Here is a 19,497-nt window from a genome sequence, read left to right as displayed (position 1 = left end):
CTCAGAATCACGAGCTGATTCGATCCCGACGATAAAAAAAAGTGTCCTAATATTTTTTTCCTTTTACGTCACGATTTTAGTATGAACTTACTACGAGCGGGTTTAGGCGTATAATGTCCCACTCGCAAAACGTCCCTCCGCTATAATAACGTCCCATACGCAAAACGTCTTCTCTGCTAATTGTCCCTTATGCAAAAAACCCCATTCGCATTACGTCCCGTTATCAAAATGACCCATACCCTTCGCGAAATGTCCCTTCTGAAAATACCCCTATCGCTGAAAGTCACGGCTGCCTAATGCCCCTTTCGCAAAACGTCCCGTTTGCAAATAGCCAGGTTCTTATGGATTAAAGAGGTAATAATACAGATTGTTATCAATACTGGCCACTTGAATATAGTCCGGTTTCCTCACGATGTTTTCCTTCACCGAAAAGCAACTAGTAAATATCAAATGATATTTCGTACACAGTTCCAAAAAACTCATTGGTACGAGCCATTTTTTACGGGACATTTTGCGAAAGGGACGTGTTGCGATCGGGTTATTTCGTGAAAGGGACTTTCTGCGAAAGGGACGTAATTTATATAAAGGGACATTTTGAGAACGGGATATTTTGCAGAAGGGCCGTTTTGGCAATGGGACATTTTATAAAAGGGACCTTTTGAATGAGCCCAAACACGTCCAGATCTGGTGAAATTCGATTTTCGGGATTTAATTTGGAAAACGCCCAATGACGTCATGGGTGACATTTCAGCTGTCACTGTCATGGATGTGATGTACCGCACCGACCGCACCGGATACACCATAGACAAATAAATAAAAAATACATACAGAAAACAGTCTTAAGTGGTTTTGCACTATGCGACAAAGTGTTTTTAAGTCAAAAGTGGGCGAAAGGCAACACCAGATTTAAAAAAAATCGCAAACCTTGCTTAAAATTTGAAAAACCTTGCTTTCATTTCATTTCAAAAATTAAATTGAAGTATCGCTATAATTAAAATGATGCATATAATGGAGAGCCTAAATAACGAAATTCATCAGCGATGCGGATAAGAATATTCATTGAAATAAATTCTACGTATAGTGGTTAGTGGGTAGTATAGGGAAATACCCGAAAGCACGCGTTGGGCGTTGATGTTGACGGAAATAGTCCTCTTCAAACGTCAACGTCAAGCAAGTTCAAACTTCAAAGTCAAGTCGCAAATGCGTGATTTGTTTTAGTGCATTAAAGCATTTTTGTGAAAAAGTGATCCCCTGCTTATTACTAATAACCATCAAGTTTTAAAAATGCCATCAAAGCAGAGAAAAATCGCGATGATGGGTTACAGATCAGTCGGTAATGTGAAGGTCTTAAGAAATTTGCGTCTTATTTCGTTTTGACGTTTAATTAATTTAACAAAAAATCTTGCAGGTAAATCATCTCTAATTATTCAGTTCGTAGAAGGACAGTTCGTGGATTCATATGACCCTACAATTGAAAATAGTAAGTAGCTTTCTGATTACTCATCCCACAACGCGTGCTTCCTCAACACACAGATTTGCTATGTTTACGTTTCTTGGGTAAAAACATTAATGCGTATTTCTATTGTAAACATGAGTAAATAAAAATAAACTCTTATCTCTAGTTGTGATAGTTGCATCATAAGAGAATCATCATAACACAATGGTTTAATGCATACAAATAATGCAATTTTCTAAGATTATCTTGTTTTGTTGTTTAAAGCATTTACAAAGTTCATCCGCCTGAACTCGACCGAGTACGAGGTGAAGCTAGTGGACACGGCAGGGCAGGACGAGTTCAGCATATTCCCCCTCCAGTACAGCATGGACTTCCATGGATATGTGCTTGTGTACTCCATTACGTCCAGCAAAAGTTTTCAGATTGTACAAATCATTTACGACAAACTGCTTGACATGGTTGGAAAGATACAGTATGTATACATTTTTATTTATTTACTATTTTCCTTTATTTATTTGTTTACTGGTATTTGTATAGTCAGATAAGAGGCCTATTATTTTTCTAACCTTAAATGGATGTAATCTTGTTTTTAAATATTATTATATTTTAAAAACTCCTATGCCACCTAGTTTCAAATATTGTGATTTGATGTACTCTGATGGTTATAAAAGGAAAAATAATATCAATAACCCTAAAAAACTGATGGATAATTCTGAAAAGTAACTCTTATTACAATGGATATACAAGTGTTTTTTACATGAATATTAGAAATTACCAGAATTGAATTACATTGATTGTATGTATATATTTATTTTACGCATAATCATTGAAATACACCCTGTTATTATTGAATTCCGTTAACTTTAAGGGAAGGTTCTTTAGATCAAATACAATTAATTTCTCTAAGAAACTAGCGTCTTAACTCTTAGGTTATTTATTTGTTTTGACATGTGCCGTCAATCACTTGACACTAACTTGAATGTTATTCTTAAGGGTCTCTCACACTAATAAATTAATTTAGCTATGTGTTGAATTTAACGGAAAACAAAAAAAAACCACGGTGTATACATAGCACTGCTCAGTGAATTAATTATAGAATTAGATTTTTATGATGATGATGAATTTGGCAAATCTAACCATTTCAATGGCATGACAGTATGAACCAAGATGAGGTTTTACAAGTAACACAATCTATAATACTGTTAAAATGTAATATTTTAAACAATATTAGTAATTCCCAGTGTTATCAAGTTTAATTAGTTTTTTCCTGGATGTACTGCAACCATACCCATACAGGTTTGTTTTTAGTTAAGCAAGATAATTTCATTAGGGTAAAACCCTGGTGTTAACCAATTGGGAATTCCCAAACCAATTGTTATCACCAAACTTGAATTTAAAAAAGGATTGCAACTAAACATGCACTTATTGATTCTAAGTGTGTTTACGTCCAGTAGGGTCCAAAGGTAAAATACAACTTTATCAACCTTTGCTAATATTGACTTTTATGAGATAATACAACTCTAGTTCAATTAGATATTTAATAATACAATATTTATAATTAGTCGAAACCAGGTGGATAAAGGTTTTACTAAAAAAATCCTAATATACTCTAATTGAGCTTTAATGATTCATTATGACACATTTCTCGCAAGGGCATTGTAATTTGGACCTTAACTCGGAATATTAAAGTTGAATTTGTATTGGTGCTTACATCATTCATAAATCTTTCTATATCTGGTAAAATGTTAACATTGAGAATATTGCGCCATTATACATATAACTATAATAAAAAAAAAATACTTGTAATTTGTGCTTACAGTGGACTGTACAGTGTACAGTAACAATTAAGAGTGAACTGCCAATTATGAGAGAGAAATGTTCTAAAAGTGACTTTATTACTTTCAGCGTACCCATAGTATTAGTCGGCAACAAAACGGATCTGCACCTCGAAAGGAAGATCAGCACAGAGGAGGGCAAACGGTTGGCAGAGAAGTGGAAAGCGGCCTTCGTTGAGACCAGCGCTAAACGGAATGAGGTAATCATTTATTTATTCAGACATTGGACAAAAAACGAAGCGCTGGTAGCCTAGCGGTAAGTACGTGCGACTTTCGTTCTGGACGTCGCGGGTTCGCACCCCAGCTCGCACCAATAAGTTTTTCGGAATTTATGTGCGAAATGTCATTTGATATTTGCCAGTCGCTTTTCGGTGAAGGAAAACATCGTGAGGAAACCGGACTAATTCCAATAAGGTCTAGTTTACCCTTCGGGTTGGAAGGTCAGATGGCAGTTGCTTTCGTAAAAACTAGTGCCTACGCCAAATCTTGGAATTAGTTGTCAAAGCGAACCCCAGACTCCCATGATATGTGACAAATGCCGGGATAACGCAAGGAGGATGATGATGATTGGACAAAAAACCTTTTTCTCTACAAGTCTTAATTTTAATGATTTGCTGTGACTACAGACACATATTAATGCTGTCTTGCTTGTTTACTGGTACAAATTTTATTTGAACCTTTTATTGTTCAATCGACAATCACTGGTATGTTCATTCACTCTGGCGCTAACATCTTTTCGCGGCCCGTAACTGCCGGCACGGCACTGCCTCATAGGGTGGGGAGGAGACGCTAATGTGCGTAAAAGACCACACCCAATTACAGATAAACGAGTATAAGTTCGCAAAAACTATATTGAAAGAAAAATCCTCTAGTTAATTTTTTTTTTACTTAAATACTTAAAAAATTGGCGTATGTAGTCAACCAATTGGAACCCTAGGCCACTCTATAACCATGTCAAAATGACAAGCAGTAAGAGATTTCTTACAATCTGATTTATAACGTCACTATGACATAGTTCTACAGTGACCTAGGGTTCCAATTGGTTGACTGTGTACTTACGTCGTCTATTATAAAGGCTAACCCATGAAATACCAATTCCAGTCAGTGACGGACTTATTCCACGCGATCCTGCTTGAGATCGAGCGCTCAGACGGGCACATAAAGGAGAACGGCAACGGCTGTGTGCTGTGCTAATCGGACTGCTTCTTACTTAAGCTGAAGTGAACTAGATCTAATTTTAGATTATGCCTAGCGAGGGGCTCAGTTGTGCTACATCTTCCAAATTGATAACTTAAGTCACCTAATTTTGAATGTATATGTATTCAGCTTACTAAATGTAGATTCCGGAGTAGGTGAAGAAATCAGTTTTGAAGGTGTAAAACAGTGTTTAGTATCAAGTGGGTAGGATAGAAATAGAAATGTAGCGTTACCAGGAATTTGACACTAACATTACTTTTTTTCACTTCGCCGGGTCCACATAGAGCGATGCAGGTCGCGAGGCAATGTGCTCGCGCGGCAAACGTTCAGTGACTCGGCCGAGTAACTTGCCTCCGCCGAAGCACGTCTATAGTGGACATTTGCCTCGCGACGTGCATCGCCTTGTGTGGACCCAGCTTTTACTGGCATGTTAGTTCGACTGAGATGTAAAGTAAGTAAGTTACATAGACATTAGCCGATATGTTAGTGTCAAACTCGTAAGGCTTTTGGGGCCTAACGCGAACTACGTTCGACGTATTACCTTCCTGTTACACTTACGAACGAACTTACAGGTGCGACAGAGAGGTAACAATCAAACATGATTTGCGGTAGGCTTTACGGTTCCGCCACGACATTGGTCTGGCGGCAGTGGTGTGCGGCAGCCATAGATTAGAGCGAGACAAAGCGATGGGACTTGCCGCTCATCGCTGTCGCCTTAGACCAATGTCGTGGCCACGCCGTTATGGTTATACGCGGAGATTTTTCATGATTGGAGCTACTGCTATATGAAAGACTGATGAGTTGACTCCCTACCGACTTGATACTACTCCCCTATACAATAGCAATGGTTGAAGCATTATTTGGAAGCATAAATGTGTGAGCATAAGCCTATACATTTTGTTTATAATTTATGCTTTATATGCTCTTACCTCATAGTTTGGTTGACCAGTGATTATGATAGTTAAATAGTCAGTAAACTACAGAGTGTCATGGACGTCGTTCCTACCTATATTCTGTACCTCAGCATATGATGTTTGGAGGTGGATGGCGGTGGCAAACAAGTGTATAGTCAGACAATAACAGAACTCTTTCCAACTTTCATAGAAATCACCTGCATGTTGCCAATCCATGCAAGGATATATCCATGCTCCAAGTCTTCTTGAGGGGGTGTACTAGTTACAGGCTATTGTGACTGTTTACCATCTAGTAAACAATTGTTTGCCACCAACGTGTTATAAAAATGCAGATTCTTTCTGTCAATACAGTCCGCCGTCGGGAAATTAGCAATTTATACCACCAAGAACACAACAGTACTATCATAGTAGAAGTACTGCATTTTATTATTATGAGTTCATTTGTAGACAACTTTATGAATTAATTCTGTTAATGTGGTCTTTTGAAAGTAAAAACAACTCCAGCCAACATATATTGAGGTATAGAACTTGAAATTGAATATATAAACTGTACATAATGCATTAAATGGAATATTTTATTACATACATACATAGTTGTAGCATTTTGTTTTTGAAAGGTTGCATTTAATTTGGAATTTATATAGGAGTCATTGTAAGTGCTTATTAAATTGAGGAATCATAGCTCTTATTGTTTTAAATAGTCTCAAATGAAACACTTAAAGTTTTAGCAGATAGTATTGATGATTGGTTCATCTTTGTGTATTTTAACAGGTCATTTGCAGATAACTCTTAGATAAAGTATTGACCTTCTCCGTGTTAGCAACATACAAAAGGAACATTTGTTTATAAACATAGATTACACGCCCACTAGTTCGAGTAAAGGTCTAAACACACGATGCTTGAAAATGGTGCAGTTTTCGAATCGCATCGCATTATAAGCGTACCGTTTTAACGGCACGCTCCACATGCTGTTCAAAAAATGGCGGAGATCTCGAACGTAGTGACGTACCGTAAATTGTACTACGAGGGTAGGCGTCAGTATCGTGACATAGGCGTCCACACAGGGCAAGTCACGTGGCGAGGCAATGTGCACACGCGGCAAATGCAATGCAGACATGTTTCGGTTGGTCGGCGGATCAAAATGTGCGTGCTGCTTCGGCCTAGGCAAGTCTACAAAGCATGGTTGCCGCGCGAAAACATTGCCTCGCGAGTCTCGCGACGTGCCTCGCTCTGTGTGGACCCAGCCAATCACGATAAAAATGTGCTGTTATTCTACACAGCGTTTATTGAGAAGCTGTGTGGTCGGACCTTAAGAGACATTGCGTTCACATCTAATGCGTACTCTATGTTTATTTATAATCGCGGCGAATCCGTTAATGCTGGTTATGTTCTTGTGGCTCGTTTTGCGTAGTAAGTTACAGTTTTACGATTCTAAACAAATAGTATTTGCGTAGAGAAATCAGTAAGCGTTGGGTGCTTGCTCCATACATAGATAAAACCCAAGTCTTGTTAATGTTATCAATGCTACCATACTTACCTTACCTCCCATACGACTTGTTATTAAATAAGGAATTGAGTATGGAATAAGCCTTACTGATTTCTCTACGATATTAATAAATACTGGTTAGTTTAAACTTGTAAAATTGTATCCTACGAGTTCATGAAATGAGCCACTGTTCCCATTCTTGTTGTTTTGACTGTGGAACGGCGAGGTTGAGTTTAAAAATAAGAATTCTCAGGTCAATTTATGTTAGGGTGATTTTTTGGGATTGCTTACCTTAAGGACAAAACGTATCGTCTGGTAATCATATTTATTTTTCGGTAGGTTATTATAGGGTATGTTTTAAAATCTAAAGATATAATTTATTTATATTACTGTAATTTTGTTCAAATGTTGGGTTATTATCAACCCAATTACAATCAATGAATTCATCAAATGCATAGTGTAGTAGCCAGAAAGGTCTAAGCCATACTGTTTCAGAATGATTAAAAATCAACTTAATCGGTTCATTAGTTTCTTAGCAAACCGCTCATAACAGACGGACAGACAGGCGGAACCCCTAAAATAGTTTAATTCAGATTACTCATCTTATCCTTGTGAAATAGTATGGTTTGTATCTTAGCATTGCTACATCCAAGTGTAGATTTAGTTCCTACTTTTAATTAATAAAAACAAAATAGATTTAATTATTTACATGGCCCGGTGGTCCAAATATTCAGATTTATGAACAATTATAATGTTTCTACTATTTACTCTCCTTTCTAATCTTACGTGTGCCGTGTTTGGGTATGCAGAGGAGTACAGGCTGGCAAAAACGAGTAGAAAATAATAGGGGCGCCACCGTCTATGTAAACCGCTTAGCATGTGGCAACTATTTTGACACTTCAGGATAAGAAGTGTTGCTATGATAAAAAAAAAAAGTTCAATCTCTACTCTTTTTTGCCAAGTTGTATTTGATTGTGAAATTACGTAAGGGTCTGCCTGGTCGCAGATTTGTCCTTTCATACTTGTAATTAGGTGCCTCCTATGTTATTATAATTTAATACTAAGTTGGGTAAATAATGTATAGCGACAATTCATCTCGGCAGCAACGTTGCACTTTATTTAGTTAGGAAGCATCTCTTTGAATCCGATTTAGAGGGACAGTCGGCTGATGAAGTGAAATGGTAAACTGGGTTTTTTACCGTTGTTTTTTAAAAGTTTGCTGACTGGTGAGTGACTGGATATTTAAATTACTATGCATATTATCTGAGTATCACTAGCAAACATACGTTATTTATCGAAACCCGCAACAACTGTACGTATTTATTATATTTGTGTGTTCGCCTAAGGGTATGCTGACATGAAAAGCGAAAAAAATTGGTACATTATTTATTTTTATCTGATTGTGTTTCCAACATCAAAAATATCATAACACGACGTTCCGCATGAGATGAATTTGTCGAGATTATATTTCATTTTGTGCTAGCATACATAGTTTCTAATTTATGTGTAACTATCAGGAATGGGGATGGGCAAAAGTAGACAGTTGTAAACATAAGTATAGTGCGCACAGCAGTCCAAAAAAGCGTGTAAGTGTACAGTAGCATAAGGTGTGATATTTGTATGGCTCGAAATAGAATGGTTCACCTTGTAAGTCCCGGCGTACTTGTACAAGTACAAATTCAATTTCAAGTTTTGAACTGTTATAGAGATGAAAGTGCAAAATTAAAAATCGTCTGGGTCTTGCGAGGTAAAAGTGTTGTTGATGTGGTTTGTTGACGAGGGTCTTGTTTTATGAAACTACTGGATTTTTACTGGTAGCTTTGTGGAATAGGGACTTGCTGTATACGCTGCTGACTGCATAGGTTTTGGAAAGTAGATAACAGTCAAAATTATTTGTGTAATAAAAATTATTAGTGCAGTCAAGTGTGAAAATATGGGTTATTGTATTTCTGTGAAAATGATTAGTGCAGTAGTGTGATAATACTCAAAAATATGTCCCATAGGATCTTAATCCGGTATATTAAGAGCATAGTACTATATTTATGAGACAATTTTTTCGATACATATATTTGCACTTGACTGTACGAAGGTTTTATGGTGTCAAAATATTAAACGATGTCAATGGTATGGTATAGTCAGTTTTTTTTAATATTATAAATGGGCTTACTCTTGGCCACAGACTAGCTAAGGGCAAAGACAATTGTCAGGATATTATTGTTTTGATGCCATGAACACTTATAAGCGTCAGCAGGTAAAGCATAGAGTCATATAAGTAGCGAATTGGATAGGTACTGGATTGATTTGGAGTTGATTTATTGGAAGTTCAAACGTCTACCTATCTATACTAAAAAAAAAAAAAAAAAAAGTTCTGTGACTAGAGATTTATATAGAGAATGACGAACGAAATTGTCATTACTATTTCAATCTTCTTGCCTTTGGAGTGTCGGCCGGCCGACTCCCGGCCGATTACGTCAGTCAAATTTAAAATTTGATTAATTACCAAGAATAAAATCAAAATTCCAATGACTCAAAAATCAGTCTGACACCCGAGGAGGTAGAGTCGATTTTGACAGCCTTTTTCAATTTATAGTACAGGTGTATTCACAAGAGCTGGCACTAATCGAACGAATGAGTGAATGAAAATATCTATGTGTGATTAATCACAATTTTAGTGATAGATATTTTCACAGGTGTCACTCATAATATCAAAGTTTCGTTTATTCGATTCGTTCCAGCTTTCGTGAAATGACCTGTACGCGGTATAAATTTGTATAAGCCAAAGGCTTTGCCAAGACAGTGTCGACTGGTTATCTTATAACGAAGTTCAAGTACTTCTAATAAATCTATTCCAATGTGTATATAACGAGAATCGAATTTATCAAGGCGTGTGCTGTGCATAGTGAGGATTTGTATTGGATTAATATATGGATAGTGTGGACGGTCGTGAGGACCTAATGTCGCTGGCGACTATTATACTGGTTAACACACATTGTGTACGTATCCATAGAATTTGTTTCTTCATAAAATGTGACGTCACAAAAAGCTTTAGTACTCTGGTGAAATATGCCGGAGACAAAGTTTCGTAGTGTTTGTGTGAAAACTATGAATATGTAAATGGTGTGTAACCCGGATAGGCCTCGGAATAGCATGATATCATTTATTGCTGCACTGGTGACTCTGTTGTACGTACCGCTTCTAAAGGTCAACTGCCGTAATTCTAGTGGTAGAGCGTCATCTAGTCAACTCTGTGGTCCGCTGCTCGACGCAACACTGGCGACTCCAATTTTCATAGACTAGACTCCATCGCTCTTAAGACTAAAAGACGCCCCAAGATGGCTACTATCTTCAAAATTGGGAGGCGGGAAATCGGATTCTATTATATTCAAGAGATATTTACCTACGTCTCTAGTAAATGATATCATGTTGGTGAAATCTAGTGTTGGTGGAAAAATTGCACATAAATGCTATTTAGATTTTAAAAATTGACCACTGCCAAGTATTTTATAACTTAGTTCATCAATATTTGTAACCACAAAATACAATTGTTTGAACATAACGTTGCTTAGTATCAAAAAACGGAACATTATGAAGTAATATTTTACCCATGTGGCGGCTTTGCACAATAGATTAAGAGATCATGTTTATAAATTATTTATTTTTGTCAAAACTTGTTCAGTGGTTTGTGTTTAGCTGTACAGTGCACTATCATTATTTAGCTACCTTGATAACTGCCTGCAACTGTAAATGTAACATAACTTATACCAATTACTTAATTGATTGTGTGTAATTATGTATATGTTATTTATAGTTCTTTATTTGTATATAGTTAATTATACGTTACATTAAACAATTGCGAATGTATTGTATTTTTTTACTTTAGAATTTAGATAATATCTACCGGCTCGGCTCCTTGATTCGGTCAAAGAGTACTGAATCACTACGTGATTCGGTTACATAAGTACAGTCAGTCCGGCGAGTGTAGATTCTTTCTGCGTATGGAATCCACACTCGCCTTCGCGGCACCGCGCCGCGATACGCGCGCGAGTGTGGAGGCCGCTTTTCACGTGGAAACGGAACGACGAATTGACTTGTTTTTTAAAAGGAAATAGTTGAAGATTGAGCGTGACATAGGCAGGCTACTTTTTTCTCTCTTTCTAACCCCCAACCCCCCACTTCCCTAAAATAGTGGGTGGAAGTTTGTATGGAGAATTCCGTAATTTCCGAATTTAACACGAGCGAAGCCGTGGGCAAAAGCCAGTAATTTATAAAATTATAAATCTATGCACAAAGAAGTCTACATATGTCGATTGATATCGTGTTGAGCACTTGTTCCGGTAGATTAGATGTATAACTAGAAAATCTATTGTCGCTTGTCGGTTAATTTACATGGTTTATAACTTATTAGTTTATAATTTTTGATGTCTAATAAATTATATTATTTGAGGAAAATATGATTTTGGCCACATCCAGGCTGCGAAACAGCGCCATCTAGTTTGAAGCCTAAAAAGCCCATACATTTCAGGGGTACGCTTTTTGTATTTGTCGCTTTAGCTTTTTACCAATATTAAATTGGATAAGAAAGAAAGTAAATAAAAATGTTTTATTACAAAAAATAAATGTAAAAAGACGCCTGTTACTGAACACTCTAGTACAAATTGGACAACGAGACACGCTTGCGCGTAATGTCACTTTGACATGCCCTCTGTTTGTCAAACTGTCAACAAGTTTATTGTGAAAATGGCGACTACTGGAGTTGGATTCCGATGGTTAGATATATTAGAAAAGGAATTTGATAAAGCATGTGTGGAATTAGACACGTCTATAGGTAAAGAACCAGTTATTACATGTTAGTTAGAGCAGTAGAAGTACATCAGGGTCTTGGTGTTTGATATCTCATCTAACTTCTTTACCGTGTTTCACTGACGAGTTTATGCAACATTTAAACTGAAATTATTCTATTAATTCTTACATTGGTTGTCCCTTCTTCTTTGAACACACTGCTTGTGATTTGGTTTTGCTTATATTCTTACGGGTTTGAGGACAATGACCTGGACAACCAATTTGTATTGCATTAACGTCGGCTCCTCTCTTTGTCCAATATTTGAATTCACACGGTTCAAATGAATATTTTACTAACATATTCATACTAGTGTCAAGTTACAGTTCATAATGTACTCTTGATTATAAACCTCCTTGGTAAAGGGGTCTTGAAAGCCTGGCTGCTGATGCTGGCCACCATGAACCACTAGCGCGCGTCTTTTGTTTTAAAAATAAATATAACATTTTTATCTGTCGAAAATCGTACCGATACTGTTCAAATACCCCCAGATTTCTTTTTTTTTTCTGGATATTTTCATTATAAATGATTTTTTCCTTTCTGTGTTTTTTATTGAACAAACTGTGAATAAGTTAAGTTTATGTTTCAGTGATTGGTTGCCCAAACTTGTATAATAACAATCTAATCGATCAGAATAATGTTATAGAGGTTATTGTCTTTGTGTAACAACAGAGGTGATATTATTCTGATTTATTAGATAGTTATTGAATCTTATTAGAATTAAAGGTTTTTTTTATGTTCAATAACTATTGTGAGCAAGATATAAGACATTCCAATTCATTTCATTGTTGCATTGCCAAATTTTTTTTCTAAAACGTGTCCATACTCTAAACCATGTCCTGTCCTAACATGATTACATGAAATCTTCATGACCTGATGTTAATTTTTAAATGACATTTTTTTCAGTGGATTTGGATTCGGAGGAATCAGAGTCAGTGTTTGCGGCACGTCAGAAGATTGCTACTCTCAGCTCATGTTTTGCACAACTTACGCACAAGGCCCTTACTATATTTCAGAACAGTGCAAAACTTGAGGTATGTGCTTAGTTGTAGATTTTTCAGCTTAGATAGTATATCTAAGCTGAATAGATAGTTTTAATTTTAGATATACATTATTATACTCTGAGGATGACAGGTGTATGGGCCTAAGATTGTAGTCTGCCATTTAGTTAATCGGGTCATTCAAAGCTTTTGGTCTTGTGAGGACTTGTTAAGTTTAGTATACACCCTGTTTTTATTAAATTTCGTTAACTTTAAGGGAAGATTCATTATATCAAACTAGCTTTTGTCCACGGCTTCGCTCGCGTTAGAAAGACACAAAAAGTAGCCTATGTCACTCTCCATTCCTTCAACTATCTCCACTTAAAAAATCACGTCAATTCGTCGCTTCGTTTTGCCGTGAAAGACGGACAAACAAATACAAATAATATTATACAACAAATAATATTAAACAAATAATATTATATATCAAATACAATTAACTTCTCTAAGAAACTAGCATCTTAACAAATTCCCCTTTACCAATTCCTAATGTTATTTGTAAATAATCGATGGAATCAGGCGTTACTTTGCGGAAATCCATGTTAATCGTAAACTAGAACGTTCCTTTGCTAATCCGCGAATTGATAACGTGCAAGTCAATCAGTGTTAACCTATTGTACTTACTTGCGTATTTTTACATGCAATTAATTTTCCCACCCTCCCACCGCAAAAATAAAAATAAATACGCAAATAAATACAACAACCCACCACCAAAAATACAAAACTCGACACGTGTTTCGCCTCTCTACGAGGCATCCTCAGGAGCTGATGTTGACGGTCCGAAGTTCCGCAACTGACCGATCGTCTCCAGAATGGTCGGCCATATTTATACTTTGTCCACCCCCCCTACCAAGCAAGTTAGATGGAGAAATTCGTAATAACGGCGATGACGCAACATTCAACTGCTCATTAAGGATCAACCCCCTATTGTTGTACCTAATTATTTCCAACTGTTCCAAAACCCCTAAACGCAGCCCTTTCTCACATACATGTAATACATCAAAAGAATGATTATCTGATACAGTATGGCCACTCTCTATCAAATGCTTTGCAAAATTGGATCTTTCTGGATGGTTGTGCCTGTACGACGCCATATGCTCCTTGTACCTGGTAGTGAAATTTCGGCCCGTTTGGCGTACGTACACGTGTCGGAGGCCATTTATAAGGTTTTGAAGTCAAACGACATTCCAGTGGCCTTTAGGACAAATAATACTTTGCACTCCAAGCTTTGCAACGGAAAAGACAGGATCGAGAAAGGGAAACAATCTGGGGTTTATAAGTTGACCTGTGATGTTTGTAACAAAGTGTACGTGGGCCAAACGGGCCGAAATTTCACTACCAGGTACAAGGAGCATATGGCGTCGTACAGGCACAACCATCCAGAAAGATCCAATTTTGCAAAGCATTTGATAGAGAGTGGCCATACTGTATCAGATAATCATTCTTTTGATGTATTACATGTATGTGAGAAAGGGCTGCGTTTAGGGGTTTTGGAACAGTTGGAAATAATTAGGTACAACAATAGGGGGTTGATCCTTAATGAGCAGTTGAATGTTGCGTCATCGCCGTTATTACGAATTTCTCCATCTAACTTGCTTGGTAGGGGGGGTGGACAAAGTATAAATATGGCCGACCATTCTGGAGACGATCGGTCAGTTGCGGAACTTCGGACCGTCAACATCAGCTCCTGAGGATGCCTCGTAGAGAGGCGAAACACGTGTCGAGTTTTGTATTTTTGGTGGTGGGTTGTTGTATTTATTTGCGTATTTATTTTTATTTTTGCGGTGGGAGGGTGGGAAAATTAATTGCATGTAAAAATACGCAAGTAAGTACAATAGGTTAACACTGATTGACTTGCACGTTATCAATTCGCGGATTAGCAAAGGAACGTTCTAGTTTACGATTAATGTTATTTGTTTTGACATGTGCCGTCAATCACTTGACACTAACTTGCATGTTGTTCTTAAGGGTCTCTCACACTAATAAATTCATTTATTGTATTATGAAAATGATGAATTTTTTTGCGAATTTAATTAAAAGTGATCTACAGGGTGGTTCCTGATAATGAACCTAACGTCGTGTCGAATTTAACGGAAAACAAAAAAAAACACGGTGTATAATAACTTTAAGGCACATGCATCCTCTCAATCATGCACATGTATTCTAATACAAAGTGAAAAATCTGAGTCTCTGAGAAAATATGTCCAATCAAAACCTCACTTACTCTTACTTACTTACTTCACTGGCTCAGCGACCCAAAAAGGATCTTGGCCTCCGACACAAGAGATCGCCACTCTGCCCTATCCTGCGCCACTTCACGCCAGTTGGGTACACCAAGTGCGGACAGGTCTTTCAGGGCTTCCTCGCACCAGCGATATCTGGGACGCCCACGCGGACGTTTTCCACCTGGGCGTCCCACATATGCTCTTCTCACACCACGATCCTCTCCCATCCTTTCCAGGTGGCCAAGCGGCGACTAATCAAAACCACTACTTTTTATATTTATTTATTTAAACTTTATTGCACAAATTATCAATAAAAAGTACAAATGGCGGACTTAACGCCTTAAGGCATTCTGTACCAGTCAACTATTGGGCAAAACAGAGATAGTTAGTTTGGTGCACAAGATTATAAAGCCAGTAGAGATTGTAATGATTAAATACCTACCATTATAAAACCTACTACTACCTACTATTATATGAGTTTTGATTGCACTAAAATAAAATCTTCGTTTTTTTGTAGAAATGCTCTGGTCTAAAAGCAGACAGCTATTTGAACCTAAATTTTTTTTTTTTAATTTATTTACTCAAAAAAGGTTACACAGTATTATTCTAATTATAGTATTTTCGCCAAACTGTAAGACAGTTTGTTGGCGAAATATTGATTCTTATTTTTAAAATAATATTTCAGAGGTCTGCCTTTGAAACTAGATGTAAGGTTTTGAACTCACAACAACCCTAACAGGACACAGGTATTAAATAAAACAAGAATACATATGGTTATAATAAATGTATATAATTATCATAAATGGTTACTTAGGAGGCTTCGTGCGCTTAGGGCCGCGGTCGTAAGGGTGTTTGTGCAGATGTCTCCGGCGCGCCGAGCGTATATCATCGTGGTGACGAGACTTTACGATGACGTTTTGGTCATCATCATTATCTTCATCATCATAGTCATACTCTTTGTCATCATCGGTCCCCCAGTATTCATCGTCGGCCTCTTGCTCACTCCTGAAATTTTATAAAGTCAGTGAGAATAGGATGATATGCTAATGATTCTTTGCCATCGCACGCGGTGGGCATGATAGTGGTACAGTCAGCCAAGAAAGTTGTTTACCACTTTTCGACTCTATTTGAAACACATAAGGTCGAAAAGTGGTAAACCACTTTTTCCCCTCACTAGCTCGGAAACACGTGTTTTGTCCTTTAATACCAGCGGGTAAAAACGCGTTTTATCCACTAGTGGGTAAAGTAATTTGACCTTGAATAATGTCAAATTAACTGCTTTAAAATTGATACAAGTAGGGGAATCTAGTAATAAAGATGATTTACCACCTGTGGAACTACTGGAAGCAATTTTAAACGCATTTTTTGCGTTGTAGTTTCCTCGCTATAGTAGGGAAAAGTTTTGTGTTACACTCGGGTGCAAATGTATTTTACTTCTCGTGTGTTAAAAAACTCGCAAGTTCAGGATTCTATTCTCGAACCACTCGCTTCGCTCGTGGTTCAACTATAGCATCCTTTCACTTGCTCGTTTTTCAATTCCACACTCGGAGTTAAAATACAACTTTGCTCCCTTGGTAATAACTATTTTGGCTGACTGTACTTCAAGTAACCTACATAATGAGGACTTTAGACCTTACATTCTTAACCCCTTAATCATATACGTCCACTAAAATTAACAAGATGATAAAAATCGTTTATCCATTTCTATCACACCAATACGTCGGAAAGGGACAAACGATTTTTATCGGCTTGATAAAATAAAGTGACCCTTTTTATGAATAAGGGGGTTAGACATCAACATATAAGTACACATCATCAGGCTTTAAACTTCCTGAACTGTAGAATACTACTACAGTTTCCTCTTTTTCTTAAAATCGTTTGTGTTCCTAGTGTACGAGAATATCATTTTGTAAAACAATATTTTTTACTTGAATGAGTTACACAAACATTTGTGTGCACAAGTGGCAAAGTATGAATAGCAAATTACAAACAAACATATGTCTCTGAAAGTGTTACACTGAGTATCATGGGCTTAAAAACGAGGTTTCTACTTCGTATAAGCTAAATCACATAGTATTAAATTATTAATACTTGTACGATTTCTTAGACTTCTGCTATACATTAGTATGCATCATAGAGCGTGATGAAATTCTCTGTTAGCTGCTGCAGCTCCGAGGAAAACTCATCATCATCCTCCTTGCGTTATCCCGGCATTTGCCACGGCTCATGGGAGCCTGGGGTCCGCTTTGACAACTAATCCCAAGATTTGGCGTAGGCACTAGTTTTACGAAAGCGACTGCCATCTGACCTTCCAACCCGAAGTAGAACTAGACCTTATTGGAATTAGTCCGAGGAAAACTAAAACTCACTTAATTCCATTGAGCTTCTTCAACAACCGGTCCGCTTCCGAAGTGACATCAGACGGTTGAGTGAGCACCTCAGCATCGTCTCCGAGCCGCTCTTCCAGACGCTGCAACGTCGCGTCAGCGCGTTCCGTCAGCGCGATGAACTTCTCGGTTAGCTGCTGCAGCTCCGTTTCTTTGAAGGACGCGCGAGACACGTTGCGGAACACTGTCTCTAGACGTCGACAGGTTGCGTCGCTCTGGAAATTTGAAAAATCACTTGGAAAATGGGTTACTTTTATTAATTAGTTACTTTTTTCCTCAAGTGGATTTACAAATTTTGCTCCTCCTTAATCGGGTCTCCCTAGACATATTGACGCGAAATCGGCTTTCGCCAACCAAAAAGCGCTCGTTAGTATGAACATGCATACGCACGCGTTCAGCGACGACGACGCATAAGCGTTTTCATACTAACGAACGATTTTTGGTTGGCTAGAGCTGATTCCGCGTCAATGTGTATGGGGAAACCCTAAGCAAAATTCTTTGTTAATGAGGTCCACGTAGAACGAACTTTTAAAATTTAATATTATACCAATTATTAGATCGGTTTCCTTTGTAATAGGAAATCCGCGTAGTCTTCTGTCTGTTAAGTGGCCAAGTATTTACACTGAATTACTGACCTGAGGCCGCGCAGGGCTGAGCATCTTCATTACTTTGTAATCGTGACTGCGCATGTTGATCTTAATTTCTTGCAGCTCTTGGAATGTGGCATTGGTTCTGTAATTAATATACATATTTCTGCTATTAAAGTAGACATAAGGAAGGAATTGCACCTATAGGTTCACATTTTTGTTCACGTCTAGTGGTGGGTCAAGGGAGACCATCGATCTATGCGTCGTTTATAGAATGCTAAAAAAACCTATTTTAGCATTCTTTCTGATTCTCCAATTGCCATCGCCTCTTTTAAGGTCTTCCAGAATCTTCCTAAACACCTCACGTGAGAAAGTATGAATTAGTGAAATATGTACTTAGCGATAAGCGAGTCGATCAATTTGTCCAGCACGTCGGTTACGTGCGCGGGGTCGTCACGCTGCACTCGTTGACAGGAGTCCACGAAACGCTTTTGTGTTGCCACCATCTCCTGCATCTGTGGACAGGAAACGGAATCATCGAATCTCCACACTTTTCACATTTTATGTACCTACCCACTATCTTTTGCCCGCGGCTTCGCTCGCGTTAGAAAGAGACAAAAAGTAGCCTATGTTACTCTCCATCTCTTCAACCATTTCCACCTCAAAAATCACGTCAATTCGTAGCTCCGTTTTGTGTTCCGTTCCGGACAAACAAACAGACACATACTTTCCCATTTATAATATTAGTAATATTAGTATGGAAGTATGAACGGGTAACTTTAAAAGTTACCTTTAAAAGTTACCCGTTCTGCCTTTTATGAATAATTTTATTAAACATTTAAATACCATTGCGTTTTTATTAAGTTACGTCATGGTTATAGTGTTTCCTTAGTATTTTTGGACAATATTATTCGAAGTTGTGACTTAAAGGGCCTTGTTTACTTAATGATCCACATCGACCTTGTGTGTTAACGAATTGATGATTCTTTTGATCGGAATCGTCAATTAAAGTAATTAATTACTTTCAAAGATTGTTTGTTGGTGAGAGTTCGAAGCCTATCCCTGAGGCCCTACTTTAACGTGCAGAAAACCAGTTCTTTTTTTGATACACGTCCTCTAGTTAGAAATCTCTTTCCGTTCTGGTATCTGTTAACCTTGCTTAGGCTTTAATAGTTTTCGTTATCTTTATTAAACAAGTTTCACATTAAGAATCTTACCTTCATTTCGATCTTATTAGTGTTTTCATTAAGTTTTTTCGAGAAGGCGTTCTCTATATCCGTTGATGACAGCCGCGCTTCCCGCTGCCTCCTGGCAAGAGCGCGGAGCCCTTCGGCTAGTTCACGTCTCGTCACGTTTATTAGTGACAAGCCGTCCCGCATGAGGGACTCGAGCATCAAACCTCGACGCCAGGTCTCGGTGTAGGCGCCGCTGGCCTGAAAAGAAGAGCATATTACTTATTAGTTTCATGAGTATGGGAGTCTAAACTTCCTTAGGCCTGTGGAATGCTATTACAGTCGGCCTAGCCTAAATGAC

General features: G+C 37.7%; 3 protein-coding genes across 3 annotated transcripts in view; 2 read left to right on the top strand and 1 right to left on the bottom strand.

Annotated features, from left to right (window-relative positions):
• The first annotated feature begins 977 nt into the window (after window positions 1-977).
• Window positions 978-7,569, top strand: LOC125226311 (GTP-binding protein Rheb homolog). Its single transcript, XM_048130249.1, has 5 exons — window positions 978-1,333; window positions 1,409-1,480; window positions 1,721-1,928; window positions 3,362-3,491; window positions 4,393-7,569. The coding sequence occupies exons 1-5, from the start codon at window positions 1,285-1,287 to the stop codon at window positions 4,483-4,485; spliced, it is 552 nt and encodes a 183-aa protein (XP_047986206.1). The 5' UTR covers window positions 978-1,284; the 3' UTR covers window positions 4,486-7,569.
• A 1,688-nt stretch (window positions 7,570-9,257) lies between these two features.
• LOC125226429 (Golgi-associated PDZ and coiled-coil motif-containing protein-like) overlaps window positions 9,258-19,497 on the top strand; it is a 96,576-nt gene continuing 86,336 nt past the window's right edge. Inside the window, exons 1-2 of the mRNA XM_048130411.1 lie at window positions 9,258-11,713; window positions 12,632-12,759. Of these exons, the coding sequence (XP_047986368.1) occupies window positions 11,584-11,713; window positions 12,632-12,759 (258 nt within the window). The 5' untranslated portion in view covers window positions 9,258-11,583. The remainder of the gene's footprint in view (window positions 11,714-12,631; window positions 12,760-19,497) is intronic.
• The window catches only part of LOC125226308, a 41,944-nt gene continuing 38,204 nt past the window's right edge, over window positions 15,758-19,497 (bottom strand). Inside the window, exons 6-10 of the mRNA XM_048130247.1 lie at window positions 19,182-19,397; window positions 18,361-18,479; window positions 18,013-18,109; window positions 17,360-17,592; window positions 15,758-15,995 (exon numbers count right to left, since the gene is read on the bottom strand). Of these exons, the coding sequence (XP_047986204.1) occupies window positions 15,797-15,995; window positions 17,360-17,592; window positions 18,013-18,109; window positions 18,361-18,479; window positions 19,182-19,397 (864 nt within the window). The 3' untranslated portion in view covers window positions 15,758-15,796. The remainder of the gene's footprint in view (window positions 15,996-17,359; window positions 17,593-18,012; window positions 18,110-18,360; window positions 18,480-19,181; window positions 19,398-19,497) is intronic.

Source organism: Leguminivora glycinivorella, chromosome 5, assembly GCF_023078275.1.
Source record: "Leguminivora glycinivorella isolate SPB_JAAS2020 chromosome 5, LegGlyc_1.1, whole genome shotgun sequence".
Taxonomy (NCBI): Eukaryota; Metazoa; Arthropoda; class Insecta; order Lepidoptera; family Tortricidae; genus Leguminivora; species Leguminivora glycinivorella.
Note: the sequence above shows the minus strand (reverse complement) of the source record. Positions and strands in the feature narration are given on the sequence as shown.